This window comes from Callospermophilus lateralis, chromosome 14, assembly GCF_048772815.1.
Source record: "Callospermophilus lateralis isolate mCalLat2 chromosome 14, mCalLat2.hap1, whole genome shotgun sequence".
Classification (NCBI taxonomy): domain Eukaryota; kingdom Metazoa; phylum Chordata; class Mammalia; order Rodentia; family Sciuridae; genus Callospermophilus; species Callospermophilus lateralis.
In genome coordinates, this window is record NC_135318.1 from 17,685,510 (window position 1) to 17,706,222 (window position 20,713).

The window sequence follows — 20,713 nt, forward strand, 5'->3', positions numbered from 1 at the left end:
AAGAATAGGTATAAACTTCACATATAAGGATTAGGAAAAAAACAATTTTAGAGTGCTTCTGGCCCCCTCTAAAACCCAAACAGGAGCTGAGTGTGGAAGCAACAGCCAAAGAAAGGGTGTTAAATCGTGTGAATAAGTGTAGATGTAAAGTTATTAGACTTGAAGAGTCAATATTTTGTTGTTGTTGGACACAATATCTTTATTTATTTTTATGTGGTGCTGAGGATCGAACCCAATGCCTCACACATGCAAGGCGGACACTCTACCACTGAGCTACAGCCCCAGCCCTCAATTTTTTTTTTAATAGAACACATTTCTGTCTCCCCCACACTAGACTTTACCATGTTTTGTTCTCCACCTGCTTCATCCCAAGAACCATGTCACTTACTGGGGATTCAGAGAAGCATGTGATACAAGTATACTGCACAATTCTAGGGAATGTCATTTACAGACTGTCAGAGTCTGTAAACAAGTCAGGATGGCGATGGCCATTTTGAGAAAATTGAGAAGACTGATACAGTATGTTTGTGTCTTGTTTTGTCTCAGTGTACTGTATTGTATTTGTGATGAAAATATGGAAGGGGTGTTAGGTAAATTGATAAGGGAAAGAGGCATCCCAATGGAACCAAGAATAGTTAGGACATGTGTTGATAGAAGCCCAGGAACTCTAGTCAGAAAGAAGAAAAAAGTTCAGAGGAGGAAGGATTGTCAAGAAAGGAATTGCAAAAGGCTACTACTAAATATTTTTTGTTACCGGAGGGTGCATAAATCGGCACAGCGGCTGCCAAGTGCGCGAGCCAGTCATGGTGCAACAAGGACTTTTCAAGTGGCGGCAGTCGGCTCTTCCCTGTCCACCCCCCCCCCAGCAGGACGCCACTGCAAGAGCCCAAATCTAGACCTGACCTGGAGGCACAATCTCGCAGGCTCTTGCTCCCTGTGCCCAGAAGCAGTTTGAGTCGCGGACTCTCCCCAGGGCCATCTGGGGCAGCCAGGACGCCCTGCAGGCAGAAGATGCCGAGTCCCTGAAGTTTGATCATTTCCAAGGCCAAAAGCTACAATGTTTCTCCCACACCTGGAGGCTAATAAGCAATAAGCACCATTAAGGTTTATTTCAAATGTAAAAAACCTTGAGATAATGTACTAAATTGTTCCAAAGGTTGTTTTCTTAGTGGAATGCTACAGGATTTTCTTTAGCCATCCGGAGTTCCTGCCTTCATCCCAGTGAGAAATGACGAAACTTGGATCAAGTTAGCTGCCTGCAGAACTTAGCTGGACTATGATTTAAGCTAGCTGCCTGCAGAACTTACCTGGACTGTGATTTACCTGGACTGTGAGTTAATCTATTGAGACACTGCTTTACCTGGACTAAAACAACAAACTGTAATCTACAACAAATTGTAACTGTATCTTTGCTAACAGTGTCATTGCTGGTATAATTTTTCCAAGGGCTTCTTGCATGGAGCCATCAATTGGCTTGGTATTGTGGCATTTTGTATCCTCCCCTTCTGCTTGTAACAGATTATTTATGGTGTTTTTGTAAAAACCACTATGGTCGTTATTTAAATTAAACAAAAGGGGGAATTATTAGAGTCTATAAACAAGTCAGGATTGCGCCTGACATTTTGCCAGAGAAATGTTAGAGTCTGTAAACAAGTCTGGATGGTGCCTGGCAAAATGCCAAAGGGAGTGGTTTGTGAAGTAACAAAAGTGAGCCATTAAGTGTGGAGATTCCTTATTGGTTGACTGCTGTATCTAGTTTATGTTAATTAGATAAGCTGTGTGGAATGTATATTTAAGGCTCCTGTCCTACGATAAATGGCTCTCACTCCTGCTGTATCAATCTACACAAGTTGCTCCTTCCCCCCCTGTTATTTTGCTGCAGCCGGACTGCAGCAACAGACTACATAGTGAATGGTACTTCTGAACTTCTGCAGCATGTCAGCCCTAAAACAGTGAACCAGTTAGGTATGATAGTGGCACAAACTTGCAGTACCCGCCACAAGAGAGGCTGAGATAGCAGGACCACAAGTTCTAACTCAAAGCCATCCTGGCCAATGTAGCAAAACAAAACACCCATAGAAAGAGGTGAGATGAGGTTCCACCAAAACATTCAGTGAGTAAAAGATTATATCTCTCATCATTTGGCACCTACCCAGAAACAATTTATCACGCTAATAATTTATCATATGCATACCATGAAGGTAGGGACTGTTTCATTTATTCTCTTTTCTCAAAGTCCTATCATCATGGTTTTCACAAAATGGGTCAATTCCTCAATATGCTATTCATTCATTCATTCACAAGATATTTGTTGAATATCTTATGTGTCAGATGTTGGGCTAGGCCCTAGGAATAGAGCAGTTTAGGGAGATATACAAGCATTAAATATTCCACTCCAGGTGCAGTGGCACATTCCTCAAATCCCAGTGATTCAGGAGCATCACAAGTTCAAAGCCTACCTCAGCAACTTAGCAAGACCCTGTCTCAAAAAGGGGACTGGAGGCTAGGGACATGGCTCAGTGGTTAAGTGCTCCTGGATTTCAACTCTTGTACCAAAAATGTGTGTGTGTGTGTGTGTGTGTGTGTGTGTGTGTGTGTGATGTTCCTATTAAGAGATCAAAAATCTAAATAAGGGGGCTGGGATGTGGCTCAAGTGGTAGCGCGCTCGCCTGGCATGCATGTGGCCCGGGTTCGATCCTCAGCACCACATACAAACAGGGATGTTGTGTCCGCTGAAAACTAAAAAATAAACATTAAAATTCTCTCTCTCTCACTCTCTCTTAAAAAGAAAAATTTAAAAAAAAAGAAAAAAATCTAAAGAAAAAATAAGTTGTGCACAGAAATGAAATTAAAAATGCACACAAGTGAAACTTCATTGTATATTGGATATAAGAAATACCCAACACAATTAAAAATAATATGGTACTTTTCTGAAATGGCTCCTTGAAAAGAAAGGATCATTTTTTATTAGGTGAAGATAATGGTTTGACTCTTTAGTTCTGATATCAAGTGGTAACCCTACCACTTGTCCAACTGGTTTCCAGGGTTATGGGTTTATCTATAGTGGGTATTTAGAAGTCATAAAATTAATGACCTAAGAATCTATCAAAGGGTGGTTTAAAAGACTATTGGCCAACCTGGGTGCTGTGTTGCATGCTTATAATCCCAGAGACTTGAGAGGCTGAGGCATGAGGACTGCAAATCTGAGGGCAGCCTCAGCAATTTAGTGAGAACCCCAGCAATTCAGTGAGAACCTGTCTCAAAATATAAAAAGGAGTGGGGCACAGTGGTAAAGTACCCCTAAATTCAATCCCAATACAAAAAGAAAAAAAAGACTATTGGCCAAGCCAAGTGTGGCGCCTGTAGTCCCAGTTACTCAAGAGACTGAGGCAGAAGGATCATAAGTTTGAGGGAGCCTGGGTAACTTAAGGAGACCCTGTCTCAAAAAAGAAGGCTTTTGGGATGTAGCTCAGTGGTAGAACACTCCGGGGTTCAATCCTCAATACTGCAGGGCTGCAGGGGAAAAGGAGACAAAAGGCCTGAATAGACATTATAAGACATATTAAATGGATAGCAGGTTCAAGATAATCTGCTCTATTTCACTAATCTTAAGAAAAATGCAGAGCAAAATACCAAATGAGATATCACCTCTTACCTTACAAGATGAGTATCATCCAAAAAAAAAAAAAAAAAAAAAGACAACAAGTGTTAAATAAAGATGTGAAGGGAACCCCAGCACACATCAATGGGAATGCAAAATGGAGCAACTCCCACAGTAAATAGTAGTAGGATCCTCAGAAAAATAAAATAGAACTGCCAAATGAAACAGCAATCTTGCTTATTTATTCAAAGGAACTGGAATCAGAATTTCAAAGAGATATCTGTACTCCCACATTCACTGTAGCATTACAAACAAAAGCCAAAATATGAACATAATCTAAATGCCAGACAATGGATAAATGGATGAAGAATATGTATATGAGGGTGTGTGTGTGTGTGTGTGTGTGTGTGTGTGTATATATATATATACACAAATAATATAATACAAACATGCATGATGGAATATTATTCAGCCTTTAAAAAGAAGGAAATCCTGGGCTGGGATTGTGGCTCAGTGGTAGAGTGCTTGCCTCACATGTGTGAGGCACTGGGTTCAATCCCCAGCACACATAAAAATAAATAAATGAATGAATAAATAAATAAATAAAAGTAGTGTGTTCACCTACAACTAAGAAAATATTTAAAAAAAAAAAAAAGGAAATCCTGCCATTTATGACAACATGAATGGATCTGAAAGACATTATGCTACATGAACTAAGACACACACACACACACAAATATTGTATGAACTTATTCATGTGTAAAACCAAAAATAGCCAAACTCATAGAAGAAGAATAGAAAGAAAGGTGATTGCCAGGAGGAAAAAGGTTGAGGAAATGAGGAGGTGATAGTCAAAGGTAACAATTTCACTTATGCCAGATAAATAATTTTGGAAATCTACTACACAGCATAGTGCTTACAGTTAAGAATACATATTGTATATATAAAATTTTCTAAGAAGGAACATGCCTGTAATCCCAGTGGCTTGGGAGGCTGAGGCAGGAGGATCGCAAGTTCAAAGCCAGCCTCAGCAACTTAGTGGAGGCCTTGAGCAAATTTGTGAGGACCCGTCTCAAAATAAAGATTAAAAAAAGGGGTAGGGATGTGACTCATTGGTTAAGCACCCCTGGGTTCAACCACAGGTACAAAAAAAAACAAAAAAAAAAAAAAGACTTTTTCTAAGAAGGTAGATCTTACATTAAGAGTCTTACCACCAAAGAAAAGATAATAATAATAATAGTATAAAAGAGGGGGGAAGGAAAACTATGGGAGTGATAGACATGTCTGCAGTCTTCATGGTAGTGATGGTTTCACAGGCATATACTTTTCACCAAACTCATCAAATTGTATTCATTAGGTAGAACTTTTTTCATGTCAAAAATATTAACAAAAATAAAAAACTTTAACCCTAGGGAAAGTTAAGGGGGACAAAAGAAAATAGTTTCAATAACATGCAGAACATATCATATGTTTATTTCCCTATCCTATACATATATCATTTGGGGAAAAGGCAAAACTCTACAAATAGCTCTTTGTGATATGGCTTTTTTCTAAAAAGCAGAAGAAATGGTCTCTAGACATAGTAAATAATTTTAAAACAGAGGGAAAGAAAGAAAAAAGTCAGAATCAAATATAGAGTGAAGAATATAATATAGCCCAAAAGCAGAAAAAGAGCAATACATTTCTTCTTACAAAAAGAAGGGTCTTGCTGGGTGTAGTGGCACACTCCTATAATCCTACAAACTCCAGAACCTGATGCAGAAGAACTGCAAGTTCAAGGCCAGCCCCAGCAACTCAGCAGGACACTGTCTCAAAATAAAAAATAAAGGGCTGAGGATACAGCTCAGTGATAAAGTACCCCTGGGTTCAATGCCCAGTAACAACAAAAAAAAAAAAAAAAAAAAAAAAGTCTTCAGGCTGGGGATGTAGCACAGTGGTCAAGCAATTGTCTAGCATAAGAGAGGGCTTCAAGGTTCAATCTTCTAAATCAACAACATGGGAAACCCCATTCTCCGTCAAATAAGACTTTACAGACAAAAGCAAAGGTCTATTCCATATCCCATATTCAAGAAGGTGCTTTTAAGTATGCCAGAAAGGGCAAAACAGGAGTGCTAAACTCCTATAACATAAAAACCAATAAGAACACCTAATTCAAAACAATCCACTTCAGGAATATAAAGCCAAGAAATATACAACCTGCATCCCTAAACCTAATAAATTCAGAATTATAACTATCCTCTTCTAAAGGTCCAATCACTCATAATATAACATTAGAAGTCTCTGAAATATCTAAGAGAAGACAGAAATAGAGGCACGTGCCTGCAATCTGAGCTACTCAGGATGTTGAAGCAGGAGGTTTAATTGAGGTCAAGTTCAAGACCAACCTGGGTAACACAGCAAGACCCCTGTTTCAAAACATCAAGCCAAGCCAGGCAAGTGTTGCACACCTGTAATCCCAGGAACTCAGGAGGCTGAGGCAGGAGAATCGAAACTTTGAGGCTAGACTCAGCAACTTATTGAGACCCAAAACAACATAGTGAGACCCTGTCTCAAAATAAAAAATAAGCCAGGTGTTGTGGCACACACCTGTAATCCCAGCAATTCTGGAGACTGAAGCAAGAGGACTGCCAGTTCAAAGCCAGCCTCAGCAACTTGGTGAGACCCTGTCTCTAAATAAAAAATAAAAATGGTGGAGGATATAACTCAGTGGTAAAGCACCCCAGTTCAATCCCCAGAACCAAGTAAGTAAGTAAATAAATAAATAAATAAATGAGGGCTAAGGATGTGGCTCAGTGGTTAAGTGCCCTTGGGTTCAATCTCCAATACAAAAAAAAAAAAAAAAAAAAAAGTCTTTCAGAGAAAGTAATTAGATTATTCCATCATCTAAATTCAAATCTTTTTAAAACTGAAAACTAAGTATTTCAAAGTCAATCCTCAGTAGCCTGTTCTTTATGGCCTTTTAAAACACTTCAAAAAGGTTCTTAAAACATGTTTCGTAAGTATACTTCTAGAAAGAGCTTTCATTCTTCCAGCAATTTAAAAGCTAACAAATGTTCATGTCTACATTAGATTATTGATTCCTTGCCTTTTAACATCTCTATAACAGCTGCTTGACAAATTACTTCACCTTATTCCTCAGGGGGTAAGGACAGCATGATATCCATGAATTCAAAAATGGGACCACAAACTGATCTGTGAGAGATGAGCTAATTGCTTCAGAGGAGTCTTGACAATGCTCTAATAGACTAGACATTCATAGCATGATACAATTGTATGCTTTGCTTGCTCTAAATATTTTATTTGCACTTAAGTGTAGAGGACAAATCCTTCCTTAGAATCATCTGAAAATATGATAGCAACAGTAAGTCAAGAAACTTGCATGTTTAGAATAGCTTCCACAATAAGCTAAGTCTTCACAATACTTATTCTGAATAGTTTGCACAACTTCCGCATTAGTTTTCTTATTTCAGCTTAAGAGATCGGTGAAATCCAAAACAGTCTGCTAAATAAGTTTTTAAAATATTTTCCAGACTTTTAGCAAATAAAAGCAAAACAATCATTTTGTAAGATAAAATAAATGTATTTCATAGAAGTATGGTAAAAGATTTCTGTTGTATGTACTCAGATTCCTTGTTAGTGTCAAAATAGTATGAAACACAAAGAGGAAAAAAAAAAAAACTGCAATCTTGTAAATCCCCAGAGAATCTTAAATATTGTTTTCCCTGCATGACAACAACAAAATGGTGTGGATTTAAAGGAGTATTTTAAATGAAAAGCATTTTCCAGAAAATTTACTTTTAGCCAAGTTAGCCTCTCTCTAGACAGAAGCATTTCACTTGTCTCTAAATTCAGAACCAATCTCATAATAACAAACTTGTCAATACCTTTAAAGTGATAAATCTCTGTGCTAGCTTAACATTTCACACTGTGAGCAATAAAACTTTAAGAATCTTTCAATTTTTTTTTTAAGAACTGAATCATCACCTGCTTCTTCAAATGTCACTTTTGCAAGTGTACGACAACAACGACGTTGATTCACTTTTGTAAACTATTTCTCTAGCAAAAAATGTAGACATCCCAGAAACCATATAATTTTGGGATGATGGTGCCCATTAAACATGTTTCTTTCGACATATGTCTTTTTGTGACCTAAAAGCTCCGGTCCCTACTAGAACCTTGGTTGGCTAGCTGGCTGGTTCTCCAGCAACCATATCATGTCTGATCTCTCCTGCCTGGAGAGGCGATAGCGTTGATTTTGTTTTTAAAGTTGGTGCCTGAGCAGCTACAAACTTTTTTCAGCATCCTTGCCTGGCTGCCAACTGGAGCTCTGCTCACTTCCTCACCAACTTGAACCACCCCCAAACTCAAGAGTAAGCTGGAGTTAGACAGCGGCAGTTGACACACTTTCAGGAGGGTTTGACACCGCAGAAAACTTTCACTTCTCTTCTCCACCCTTCCACTCAGGGACCCCGGCCCTTCGCTGTCGCTTCCCTCTAAAATTCCCCTCTAAGACAGGACAAGGACACGGAAAGCAGATCGTCCTAATGCCCCCGAAAAGGACCTCCAAAGCCTTCTCACCGGACTCAAGTGCTGTTCTTACACAAAAGAACCGGGCCGGCAAAGCAAAAGGGCTCGAGTCGAGGCCCTTCTACGGGTGCCAGCCTCCACCGCACCCGCACTCGCACCCCTAGTCTCCAGCCGCCCGGGCCGCCTCCGCTGGAGGCTTTCTGCCCCCAACCCGGCCAGACAAAGCCCGGGCGGCCCGGCCGGTGCTCGCCAGCCTCCGGACGCGGGCCGCCGCGCTCTTACCCGGGCCTCATCCAGAGCGACGCCGGCGCCACTGCTTCCCCCGGCCTTGGCGGCGGGGCAGCTGGCAGCGCGGGTCTTGGAGGAGCGGGTCCGAGAGGAGATGAAATGGCTGCTGCCTCCGGTCGCCCCAGGCTCTGCTCCGGCCCCAGGCCCAGGCCCGGGCCCGGGAGACTTGGACCCGAGAAGGCGCAGAGAGCTCTTCCGGGTGTTCACCATGGTCCAGCCAGGAGGACGAGGCACACGCCGCGCCCGGGAGGGCAGAGGAAGGCCGGCCCGCCGGCCGGGCAGTCAGGGCCAGCGGAGCCGGGCCGGGAGAGACGAGCCGGCTCGAACTCTCCGGAGCGCAGACGAGGACAGGCGAGAGCAAGGCAGAGGAAGGGAAAGCGGCGTGAGAAGGCAGGCAGCAAGAAGCGAGAACAAGGCTGCAAGTCGGCAGCACAGATCCTCCGCCGGCTTCACCCTCCTCAGCGGGAGCCGAGCGGAGCCGCCATTTCTGCCCCTTTCTCTCTCGTTCTCGCTCTCGAGCTCTGTGCGTCAGGTCTCCAGCGCCGCAGGGCCGACGAGACCGCTTCCGGCCGCGGCCACCGCGGGGCGCTGCAAGGACAGGCAGCCCTCCCCTCGCCGGCTTCTCCCTCCCCTCCCCTAGCCTCCAGCAGGCTCCGCCCCCGGCGCAGCGTCAGCGCACGGCGGCCAGGGGTGGCGACGCTCTGGGCTCGCAGCTCAGTGGTTTCCCGGGTCTCGTTGGCCTCCAGGCTGGGGGATGGGAAAAGCCAGATTGGTTGCAAGGCGAGTTCCGGTGTGGAACTTGGGACCAGATCCAAGTCGCCAGGTCCCGGACAGACTACCCTATACACCCGCACCATCCCAAAAGGCCAGGATGGAGCTAGGAACCGCCCGCATAGGCGCGGGGAGGAAGGGGATCGCTGATAAGGACGAAAAGGCGCTGGCTTAGAATCCCAGAGCTACCTAAGCTAGTCACTGAACTTGAGCCACACTTTTCAAGGCTGTAAAATTGAGAATGACAGCTGTGATTAACAATAAAAAAAAAAAAAAAAAGTTTACGCGGTATCTGGCACAGAATACGCTTAAGAAGAAATGAGGGTGAGGAAGATATGAGAACTCTAATTCTCTCAACAAATTGCAGAGTCCTATAACCTTAACCAGATCTAAGGCGGGAATCTTTCCAAGAATCGGGTTTACCAGTCCCCTACTCCCTCCCGCAGAGGAATTAAGTAAAAGCAGAACCCAAAGATCAAAATTTGTAATGTAATTTACGAAGAAACAAATTAAGCTGTACAGTCAATATGAAATGCTCTGGTGTTAAAGCAGGAATTATCGTCATTTCAAAAATTCAGAGTTCATTAGAGATAACCTACTGTTCATAGTGATAGGGGACAGACAGATGTAAGTGGTGGGAACACGAGGTTAAGTGAATAATTCCATAAAATGCAGCCACTGAGCTGACCAACCACATGCTTTTTTTCTAAGAAGCAATTTACCTGCAGCCCTGCCTGGCTTAACTGGACAGGATTTGTCACATTCCCCAATGTTTTGTCACATTACCATTGTTTGCAGGAGAAATGCAGGCCCAGAATAATGTCAATAAGAGGAACCCAAGTTACCCTGAAAACTTTGGGGCCCTTTTTGCAGACCAGATCTCAAACTTGGGAGATAAGGATAATTCCTCCCAACCATAAAATCGGTAAGAATTTATGATTAAGAATCCAATTAGAGCCAGGCATAGTGGTGCATGCTTGTAATCCCACCAACCAGAGAGGCTGAGGTGGGAGGCCTGCAAGTTTGAGTCCAGCCTCAGCAATTTCACTAGACCCTATCTCAAAATTAAAAAGTGAAAAAGCAAAAGCGGCTGGGGACTTAGCTCAGTAGTAAAACAGCCATGCGTTCAATCCCCAGTACCAAAATAAATAAATAAATAAAACAATTAGAACCCGTTAGCATGAAAAGTGACCTAGAGTTATCATTACCATGCAGTGGAGAATTGCAAGTCTGATATCATCCTGCTGTAAGTCAAGAGGTGGAACTCTGAAAACTTCTCTGAAGTCCCCAATTAATTGGAGTGAGAAGACCTACTTTGTCCCTTCAGAGTGAAACCAAAATTAGGCAGTCAGTATAGAAGGGTAAATCGAAACAGGTCGGATCAAAGAGGCCAATTTTGAGTGAGTGCAGCAAGTTGGACACCAGAGCCCCAGAGCCCTTCCTCCACCCTTATCAAGAACTTACCCCTGCTCCAACCTATAGAGGAGGTAACTTGTCCCAGGAATTGCCCCTTCCTACAGGAAGCTATAAGGTTTTTAATGAATGTGTCCTTGGCTGCTCCTTCCTGCCCTTCCCCCAGCCATCATCCCCCTAGCCACCATCCCCCTAGCCACATTTGGGCCATCCCACTGAGCATTTCCTAGGCCTAGTCAAAAGTCTAGTCAAGTATGCAGGAAGGAGAAAGATAAGGAAAAGGGGGCAGGAGAACAAAGGAAGCCTAAGACATATAAAAAGGGCAGAATACCTTGCTTCTGGGGATACCGGGATGCCAGCTATGGCCCCTAATCCCTCCAGGGAGAAGTCTGTTGCCCCTTTTTAGATAAACCCTGCTTTATATGCGTGCCTCCACGCACTTCTCTAATGTTCAAACTTCAACATGTGAGGAAGCAGAACTCATCACCGATAACCAGAAGTACCAAGAGTATCCCATTTCCCTTTTCCTTTCCCTTTAATAAACTCATGCCTATTAATTTGAGCCACATGTCTGAAATCTTTCTGACTTGATCGTAAGAATTGGGGTTTGAAGGGAGAGGGAGTGTTTGTACTGCCTAAATTTCCTGAGAGGCCCCAGTCCTGTAATAAAAGGTCAGAAGATCTTTTTTTTTTTTTCTTTTTGGTTCTGGGGATTTAATCTAGGGGGCTTTACCACTGAGCCACATCCTCAGCCCTTTTCGTTTTTTAGTATGAGGTGGAGTCTCACTAAGTTGTTTAGGGTCTCACTAAGTTGCTCAAGCTGGCCTCAAACTTGTGCTCCTCCTGCCCCAGTTTCAGGAGTCACTGAGATTATAGGCCTGTGCCACCATTACCAGCTGTAGCCTCTTTTTATATGTTTATGAGCTAAGAGTCATTTTTTTTACCCTTTTAACAGATTGTAAAATTAAAAACAAAAATGTGGTAGAGGCCATATGGGACTTGCAAAGACTAAAATATTTACAAATTGGCTCCATTTCCCCACACACACTTTTTTTTTCCCCATTACTGGGGATTGAACCAGAGAATCCTACACACTAGGCAAAACATTTTAGCACTAAACTACATCCCCAGTCCCCCTGCCACCAAAAATAAAAATTAAAAAATCCTCTCTTCATCCAAGGTATTGGGACAAAAACAAGAACAAAATTAAAAACAGAAGAGCCCTGACAAAAGGCTCAAAGAAATGTTTCTTTGCCCAAAGGAATCAAAGTAACTGCTTTCAATTTCTTTTGCAGAAAGGAGGTTAGGAGAGGTTTTGAGAGTTGAAGTTATTGTAGGATTCCCAAATCTCATGGAACAAGAGACAATTCAAGAATCACGTGCTGGGGATGTGGCTCAAGCGGTAGCGCGCTGGCCTGGCATGCATGCGGCCCGGGTTCGATCCTCAGCACCACATACAAACAAAGATGTTGTGTCCGCCGAGAACTAAAAAATAAATATTAAAAAATTCTCTCTCTCTCTCTCTCTCTCTCTCTCTCTCTCTCTCTCTCTCTCCTTTAAAAAAAAAAAAAAAAAAAAGAATCACAAGTTGCCTTTACCTGGGTGGAGATGGCAGGGGTCCAATCTCAATTTAGACAAATGGACACTTTATATGATTATTGTAATGGGTGGTGGGGGGAGAGACACTATTGCAATAAGGGAAGAGGATTACTGCTATAGGGAGAACTGAACTGACAAATTAAAAATGCACTGAGGCGGGGTTTGGGGGTTTGGTATGTAGTTCAGTGGCAGAGGTCCTGGGTTCTAAACTCTGCAACAAATCTAGATTTACATAAAAAGAGACTTCAGTAGCAGGATAATTCCAAAATAGAGAGAAAGATTGTTGCAAAGGAGAGAACTACTATCTAACCATGAGATACGCAATCAGCCAGGCTGAAAAGGGCTTTTCCTTCATGGGGAACAGCAAACAAGAATAAAAAGACCTGAGTGTGGGGAAGTGGCATGAATGGGCTTTGGAGGCAGTGATCAGCATATTTCATAGGATGTTTACTGGATCAAAGATTAGGTGCCAGCTGCAAATTGGTGCAGCTAATTTGGAAAGCAATATGGAGATTCCTTGGAAAGCTGGGAATGGAACCACCATTTGATTCAGCTATTCCCCTTCTCGGACTATACCCAAAAGACCTAAGAAGTGCATACTACAGGGACACAGCCACATCAATGTTTATAGCAGCACAATTCACAATAGCTAGAATGTGGAATCAACCTAGATGCCCTTCAATAGATGAATGGATTAAAAAATGTGGCATTTATACACAATGGAATATTACTCAGCACTAAAAAATAATAAAATCATGGAATTTGCAGGGAAATGGATGGCATTAGAGCACATTATGCTAAGTGAAATTAGCCAATCTCTAAAAAACAAATGCCAAATGTCTTCTCTGATATAAGGGGGGTGACTCAGAATGGGATAGGGAGGAAGAGCATGAGAAGAAGACTACCACTAAATAGGGAAGAGAGGTGGGAGGGAAAAAGAGGGAGAAGGGGAGTTGCACAGAAGATGGAAGGAGAACCTCATTGTTATACAGAATACATATATGATTTTGTAATGAGAAAAAGGAAAAAAAAAGTGTGTCACATTAGATTGGATAGAGAGAAAGGATGGGAGAGAAGGGGGGGAGTAGGGAGGATAGGAAGGGCAGCAGAACAGAATAGACAATATGATTGATGTATGTACATTCCATGTATGTATTATATATCAAAATGCATTCTACTGTCATGTATGACTAAATAAATAAATAAATAAAAATTTTAAAAAAGAAAGAGGGAAAAAAAAAAAAAGATTAGGTGCCAGAAGGCGGCTTGCTTCACTAAAGTCTGAGCAAGTCTGGGCCGCTGGTATTTTGCCCGGATAATGAGTACAAGTAGTTCAGCTAACCATTTACTAGGTAAAGAATGGGAATTTGGAGAGTCTGCGTCTGACTTCGTCACTAGTAACCAAGGGGGCATGCAGGAGTCCGAATCTAAGTTCTCTGAAGAAGGGTAGTCCTTGCAATAAGCCCTTTCAGAAACACAAAGGAGTGGAGGGAATTCTTTAAGGTCACCCTGCAAATGACAAGTCTCATGAAAAGTTCAACTTGATCAGAATGCAGAGAAACCTCTCCACGGACTCAACTAGAGGTTGAAGAGGAAAGAGATAGGTAACAGATGCCGGATTCTCAGGTGAGCCCACACCTAACTCCCTGAACTTTCCGCGCCCGGTGAGGAGGCATGTAGCAGCAGCGCCCACCGCCGGCCGGAGGAGGCCGCCGAGCGTGCGCGCATTGCGGCCCCGCCCCCGCGGCGCGCTCCGCGGGACTGCGCAGAGCCGGCCCTGGCACGCGCGCGGCACCCCGCGACACTGAGGGAGGCGGGCCGCATCCGTGCTGCGGGGCCGCAGAGCCTGAAAGGGTGCTGGGGCGGCGACGCGCAGCCCGGTGGGGCTCCAGCCTAGCGGCAGGGGCGGTGCCCGCGAGCTGTGGACGATTGAGGACCAGGCCACGAGGCCGCACCCAGAGGTGAGTTTCCTGGTGCTGAGACGCGTTCGGTCGGGTGGGGGGCCGGGGTCCGCCCGCCGCCCGGTTGGGCTGGCGTCTCCCCCGGGGCCCCTGGGGTCTCGGCCTCCGGGATCTGGATGGGGTGAGTCCGGGTCTGAAGACTGCACGCCTGCGGCCGGGGAGGGACGCTATTGCGCGCGCGGAGGCCGGGCGTGGCTCCTGCCCAGCCCAGGTGAGCGCAGACCCCGGGCTCCCGGCTCTCCTGGCCTCTTAGCTCGCGAACCCAGTGGAAGCACATCACTCGGTTCTTTGGAAGGGCGCTCAGAAACTTCTAGTTATGTGCCATCAAGACATTTTCCCAAAGGCGAACGCTGCAAAAGCACAATCCAGAAATACAGAATGTTTATTATTTAGGTGGGCATCCCGTGATTGGCACCTTCACCCGTCTCCCCCAACTCACCTGATATTTTGAAGGTCTGATATTCGCTGTTTTCTAATTTCATTTCTTTAATCTGTGTGTCCTTTCTCCTTTTCACTCGCGATACTAGAAGAGTTTATGTCTTGTCAAGAATACTGAACTTCAGTGTGGCGTCCAGGGTTGGTTCGTTTGTACATAATATGAGATAATTAAAAATACAGGAAACAGTCTATATTGATTTTTGATGCAGGAAGGAATACATGGTACTATAAACTATGCCTGATTGTAATTTGGTTTTAGTGGGAAAAGCTCTTTTAAAGTGGACATTGTGTCTTCTAAATACGCTGAAATTTTATTTACTTAAAAGACAATAAATTCAGTGAATATTGAGCATATTTGCCTAATACTAAAGTAAGTGGTAGTCATTGGTGGGATCAAAAAATGAGTAAGAATTGTGTGGAGGAAGTTAAGTACAGTAAGCTTTAGTTACTAAACACTCAATGACTTAATAATTTAGCTACTGAATGTTTTGTTAGTATTATATACTGGGTGCTAGGAATATGATAGTGACAATTATAGAAAGTATGGTGTCACCTGACAACACAGATGTTAAATAATCATGCGAATAAATACCAGTACACTAAAATAGAAACTGAAAGCTAAAAAGGAATAATATAATAAAATGTTGGTGAGGGAACATAACAGAAAATCAGGTAGAGTTTTCCTAGGATTGTAATCTTTAAGCTGAGATTTTACTGGTAAGCGGGAATTAGGTGAAAACTGATTCCAAAAAAGGGACAGGTCCAAGCAAAGGAAAGGACTTACCCAAACACTAGGAAGTTGGCCATTTCAGGAACTTAAAGGTCACATTACAACAGTTGGAGTGTGGGAAGCAAAAGGGAACTATAGTAAGATAGGTCAGGGACAGACAGATGGTGTGGGCTTTTTTAAGTAATGTTGATGATTTGGGACCACCTTTTTCTTTTCTTTTCTTTCCTTTTTTATTTTATTTTTTTTTAACTTTAATGCAGAAATTCCCAACCAATCAAATGTATTGAGACAGCTATTTGAATTTCCTGTAATATTACCCAAAGGATTTGGACCTTATTCTAAGAACAATGGGAAGTCATTAAAAGGCTTTAAGCAAAGAAGAAAGACAATCAGATTTATATATTTTTTAAAAAAATTTTTATTAGTTATTGATGGGCCTTTATTTATTTATTTGTTTATATGTGGTGCTGAGGATGGAATCCTGGACCTCACACATGCTAGGCAAGCACTCTACTTCTGAGCCACAGCCCCAGCCCCAGCCCCTAGATTTATATTTTCAACAGGTCACCCTGTGCTGTGTTGAAACTGGATTGAACTAGGACAAGAATGGAGATGAGGGTATTTGAGACTACAGTTGTAGCAGTGAAAATATGGTAAATTTAAGGGTGCCTAACTGATTTTTTCCCTCACTATGTTAGTGAATTAGTTTATTGGAAGAATCATGGAAGATTTTTAAAGGAAATTTTATTCAAGATGGGCTTTGCAAGGTAGATTCACGTTTTAGTTATAGAGTCCTGAAATAAGAATATCCTGGCATCAAAGAATGGCTAACTCAATACCTTGTCAATCTCTACCTAAATTAAAGGTTTCCTGTATAGTTTCCCACCACCAGCTCAGTGGTAACTGTGGCTGGAACCCTGAGGAGCTCTACCTCTGAGCTATATTGCCAGCCCTTTTTTTATTTTTCATTTTGAGACAGGGTCTTCCTAAGAGTTTTCAATCCTCCTGCCTCAGCCACCTGAATAACTGGGATTGTAGGCATGTGCTATTGCATCCAGCTGAAAAAATGCGTTTTATTATTATTATTATTATTACTACAGTTACAGCTAAAATAAGCTGAAACTTACAAAAAAATATTTTTTTCCATTTAGTATTTAATAAACAAGAATTCATAATACAATATTTAATAAAGTATCCGGTTCTGATTCTATCATGGTCAGGTTGCTCTTGGAGACTTAGACACATAATCACATTCCATAGAAGATCGGAGTAAAAGAAACCCCACAGGGAAATGTGATTTTTGGTTTCTTTTCCCTCCTGTTTAATACCATCCTGGCCTTATCCTTAAAGAGAGATTCAGCTTTTATATATAGATAGCATTTTCAGTTGCATAATATCTTTAGAGAAATACCTAATCTAAAAAAAATGTAACCTGAAGTGTATATTTATGAAGATAAGTATAATTGGGACTGGGGGTGCAGCTCAGTGGTGGAGCACTTACCTAGCATGTATGAAGCCCTAGATTCAATCCCCAAGGCCACCAAAAAAAAAAAAAAAGTGGAAAAAAAGTGAAATTGGTAATTTTTTTTTTTCTTTTTTAAGATACAGGGTCTCCTCAACCTTGTGATCCTCCTGCCTCAGCTTCCCAAATTGCTAGAATGACAGGCTGCATTGCCAGGCTGTGCAATAATATGAAATTTAAAATTTCATATTATATGTATGTTACAAAGTCTTCATAGTCTAAATCTATTTGACTAGATTTTCCCTTTAATGGATATGTTTCATAAAACTCAATGTACTCTGTCTTCTGATTTTATCACTGCTGTTGGGAGTAGGTAGGATAATATTTGAGAAGGTATTTGATAAACTGTAATATACAATACAAATCTAAGATGGGAGAAAAATGAAAGAACTTCTGTTCATCTATCCATTCTGAGGCCCACCTTAATGCTGATAAGTTGGATGTTTGTCAGGTAGCTTATTTTATTCGATGCAGTTTACCTCATTACATAGTTTTCTTTCATGTCGTTTAACTCTGATACATTAATAGAAGCTCCTTCAATTGATATAAATTTTACATGTTCATTTGAATATTGCTAATTTTATGATAGGAAACACTTAAAATAATGGTGACTTTGCTTCCATGTTAGAATTAAATTTAACTTCATGATTCAGTGCTGTTTGCAATTAGTGTATGTGCTGCCAAGTGAACACCTGTTTGCAATTAGTAACTTAGTCACTTTTTTCCCTGTTAGTCTGTAAATTCTGGCAATAAGGACTGTCATATTGATACTTCTTTTTTTTTAATATAATTTTTTTTTACAGAATTTTTTTTTTAATATTTATTTTTTAGTTTTCGGCAGACACAACATCTTTGTATGTGGTGCTGAGGATCGAACCCAGGCCGAACGCATGCAAGGCCAGTGCGCTACCACTTGAGCCACATCCCCAGCCCTGATACTTCTTTTATTTATTTATTTTGTGTGTGTGTGTGTTGCTGGGGATTGAACCCAGGGCCTTGTGCATGAGAGCCAAGCACTCTACCAACTGAGCTATATCCTCAGCTCTCATATTGATACTTCTATCATTAATTCTGAACCAATGCCTTACACATAGTGGTGGGAAATTCACTAAGTATATACATTTCAGGGGAAGGTGTACCAGGGATTGAATTAGAAGTCTGAGGATGTTTTTTATTGATCCCTGTAACAGAGATTATGATAGAGGGGTGAGAAAAGAGAAAAAAATTCTCAGTATTTCCTTTAGTCTTCAAAACAACCTTGTTCCTGGTTTGGTGGCACACGCTTGTAATCCCAGTGACTCAGGAGACTGAGGTAGGAGGATCTCAAATTCAAGTCCATCCTGGACAATTTATACATACCTGTTCTCAAAATAAAAAAGGACTGGGGATGTGATTCAGTTGTACAGGGCCTCTGGGTTCAATCCCCATTACACACAACAAACATGAAGCTGGCAACGTGTTTCACACCTGTAATCCCAGCAACATGGGAGGTTGAGGCAGGAAGAATGGAGGTTCAAGGTTAGCTTCAGTAATTTAGCAAGGCCCTGTCTCAGAATAAAAAGGACAGGGGATGTAAATCCATGACAAAGCACCAAAACAATCCCCAAGTACCCAAAACAAAAAACCTTGTGGGGAAGACAATTACAGCCATCTATAAATTAGGCTACTGGGACTAAGAGAAGTTAAATAGCATGTATAGTTATATATAAGTTAAATAACAGGTACAGAAGTTAAATAACATGTACAATCTCAAAATTCTACTTTCATTATTTTCTACTGTTATAGTACAAATAAAAACAATTTATTAGAGGCTTATGAAAATTATTAGTAATGTGCTAGGGAATAGGGTTTTTTGTTGTTGTTTTTTATTTATTTATTTATTTTTAGTTATGGGCGGACACAACATCTTTGTTTGTATGTGGTGCTGAGGATCGAACCCGGGCCGCTCGCAGGCAAGCTCGCTACCGCCTGAGCCACATCCCCAGCCCCATAGGGGTTTTTTTTAACCTTTATTTTTATTTATTTATTTTTATGTGGTGCCGAGGATCGAACCCAGCACCTTGCACGTGCTAGGCGAGCGCTCTACCCTGAGCCACAACCCAGACCCTTAATAAAGGTTTAATATTTCACCTTTCAGTGAAAATGGATCTTGAGCTAGGACTTGAAGGATAGTTGGAGGAATCATGAAACGTTTTTTTTTTTTTTTTTTTTTTTTAATTTTTATGTGTAGTTGGACACAATTCCTTTTTATTTTTATTTATTTTTATATGGTGCTGAGGATCGAACTCAGGGCCTCACTTGTGCTAGGCGCTCATTCTACTGCTGAGCCACAATCCCAGCCCCATAAAATGTTTTCTAAAAGAAACCTTTTGCAAGGTAGATTTACATTCCAGGTACAGAGCCCTTCCATAAAAATATGTTGGTGTCAAAGGGTTGACTGATGGACTGGGGCTGTGGCTCAGTGGTTAGAATGCTCACCTAGCATTCACGAGGCACTGGGTTCAATCCTCAGCACCACATAAGTGTAAAATAAGACATAGTGCCCACCTAAAACTTAAGAATAAATATTAAAAAAAAAGGGGGGGAGCTGACTGACTCAGTAACCTTGCCAATATCCACCTAAATTATGCCTCCCCTGTATGATTTTCTCATCTAAATTAGTGTTGTCACCATCTCTTTGATCCTTGGGAGTATATAATTCTCCCATTAATGGTTTTTTTCTAGAAGAGGATGTCTTGAATGCCTTGAAGGATGGTTATAACGTGCACAAAAAAGTGTAGTGAACTTGCTATGTTTATGAGACAAAAAAGATCATATTTAAAGAAAATGTTTCTAAGTTGTATTCTATTTATGGGATACAGTGTGATGTTTTGATACATGTATACATTGTGGAATAATCAAATCAAGCTAATTAATATCCAACATGTCCAAATGATTATCATTTCTTTATGCTAAGAACATTTAAAATTCAATTATTTTAGCTTGTTTAAAATATACAATGTATTATTATTAATTATAAATTATTTTGAATTAGTTAAAGCCAAGCCTGGTGGTTCACACCTGTAATCCCAGTGACTTGGAAGGCTAAAGCAAGAGGATCATCCCTGAGCTGCAGGACCCTATCTCAAAATTAAAAAGGGCTGGGGATGTGACTCAGCAATTAAGTACCCCTTGGTTTAGTCCCTAGTACCTAAATAAATAATGTTGGAGAAATGTCAAGGGGAAAGTAGAGATCCCACAAGAACATAATGTCCACAAGTGCTGGATTTTTTTTTTTTTTTTCTATTTTGTTCACTTTGTATCCCCAGGGCTTGGCACAACTGTATCTATAATGCTTTATTTACTACACAAAAAGAAGTAAGTAAGAATGTAAACATTTCTTAAATCTGAATTGTCGGCTTGTCATTTATCTTTCCCTGTTCTTTGTATTTGTTGTTGTGATTTTTTTTTTTTTTTTAGGTGCTAGGGATAGAAGCCAGGGCCTTGTGCATGCAAGGTAAGCTCTCTACCAACTGAGCTATATCCCCAGCCCCCTATTCTTTGTATTTGAAATACAAATATTATTTTTTTTGTGTGTGGTGCTAGGGATTGGACCCCCCAGATCTTGCTAATGCTAAACACTCTATCCCAAAGTTATTCCCCAAGTCCTAGACATTTTTAAATGGTTTTGGAAATGTGAGGTGGGAAGAAAGAAGTCTAGGAAAAAAACAGTAATGGTCATGAAAATCTGATTAAGTCTGAATATATTTTTAAATTAGTTGAAAAAATTTTTAATCAAAATAATTTTTAAAGGGGGCTGGGGATGTGGCTCAGCTCGCCTGGCATGCGCGGGGCACTGGGTTCAATCCTCAGCACCACATAAA

General features: G+C 41.4%; 2 protein-coding genes across 9 annotated transcripts in view; one reads left to right on the plus strand and one right to left on the minus strand.

Moving 5' to 3' along the window:
• The window catches only part of Atad2b (ATPase family AAA domain containing 2B), a 145,385-nt gene extending 136,463 nt beyond the window's left edge, over positions 1–8,922 (minus strand). For all 6 annotated transcript variants that reach the window (XR_013088595.2, XM_076832954.2, XM_076832953.2 and 3 more), the window contains exon 1: positions 8,411–8,922. Coding sequence is in view for 5 of the 6 variants with exons in the window: in XM_076832954.2 (XP_076689069.1) it covers positions 8,411–8,626 (216 nt within the window). In the remaining variant the exon portion in view is untranslated. The remainder of the gene's footprint in view (positions 1–8,410) is intronic.
• A 5,058-nt stretch (positions 8,923–13,980) lies between these two features.
• The window catches only part of Ubxn2a (UBX domain protein 2A), a 35,619-nt gene continuing 28,886 nt past the window's right edge, over positions 13,981–20,713 (plus strand). For 2 of the 3 annotated variants that reach the window (XM_076833475.2, XM_076833476.2), the window contains exon 1: positions 13,981–14,160. The gene's annotated coding sequence lies outside the window, so the exon portion shown is untranslated. Of the gene's footprint in view, positions 14,161–20,309; positions 20,347–20,713 lie in introns of all 3 variants that reach the window. The other variant, XM_077105195.1, reaches the window with a different exon arrangement.